Raw genomic sequence first — 742 nt, forward strand, 5'->3', positions numbered from 1 at the left:
GAGTGACTAGCGGAGGGTATGACGTAAGATGCATGTTCTGAGTTCTGGTAATTTATTTATCCATCTCTACGTCTTTCTCATTTCGTCTCTTCCTCTCTTCCTCTCTTCCCTCTTTCCCTATCCCACTTTTTTCTCTTGCCTCTCCTCCTCTTCCCTCTCCCACTCTTCCATTACTCTTCTCTTCCCTCTCCCACTCTTCTCTTCTCACCCTTCTCCTCTTCTCTCATCTCTCTCCTGTCCCCCTTTTCCCTCTTCCCATCTTCCTCTCTTCACTCTCTACCTGTTGTCCCTCTCTTTCTCTCCCCCTCTTCCCCCTTTCACTCTTCCCCCTCCCCTTTTTCCTCTTCCCTCTCCCCCTTTCACTCCTCCCTCTCTCCCTTTCACTCTTCCCTCTCTCCCTTTCACTCCTCCCTCTCTCCCTTTCACTCCTCCCTCTCTCCCTTTTCCTCTTCCCTCATCCCCCTCCCCCTCTTCCCTCTCCCCTCCCCCTCTTCCCTCTTTTACTCAAGAGCCTCTCATCCCCTCTCTCACCCCCCTCCCCTTCCTCCCCCCAGGAGGCCCACGGCGCGGACCGACGCCACAAGTGCGACCAGTGTTCAGCCTCGTACTCGCGGCAGGATAACCTCCTCAAGCATCTCGAAGTCCATAGCAACGGGGGCGTCCTCATCTCCAGGTAGTTGGCAGTTGCGTGGGCGTGGGCGTGGGCGCGCCTTGGTCATTCAGGCTACTAGTTCACTCGTTT

At 55.4% G+C, this 742-nt stretch overlaps 1 protein-coding gene across 1 annotated transcript in view; it reads left to right on the plus strand.

Annotated features, from left to right (window-relative positions):
- LOC119587741 overlaps positions 1 to 742 on the plus strand; it is a gene marked incomplete at its 5' end in the record, with an annotated part of 18,048 nt that overhangs the window by 16,860 nt on the left and 446 nt on the right. The window contains 1 exon segment of the mRNA XM_037936427.1: positions 555 to 742. Coding sequence (XP_037792355.1) covers positions 555 to 677 — 123 coding nt within the window.

Source organism: Penaeus monodon, chromosome 23 (assembly GCF_015228065.2).
Source record: "Penaeus monodon isolate SGIC_2016 chromosome 23, NSTDA_Pmon_1, whole genome shotgun sequence".
NCBI classification, from domain to species: Eukaryota; Metazoa; Arthropoda; class Malacostraca; order Decapoda; family Penaeidae; genus Penaeus; species Penaeus monodon.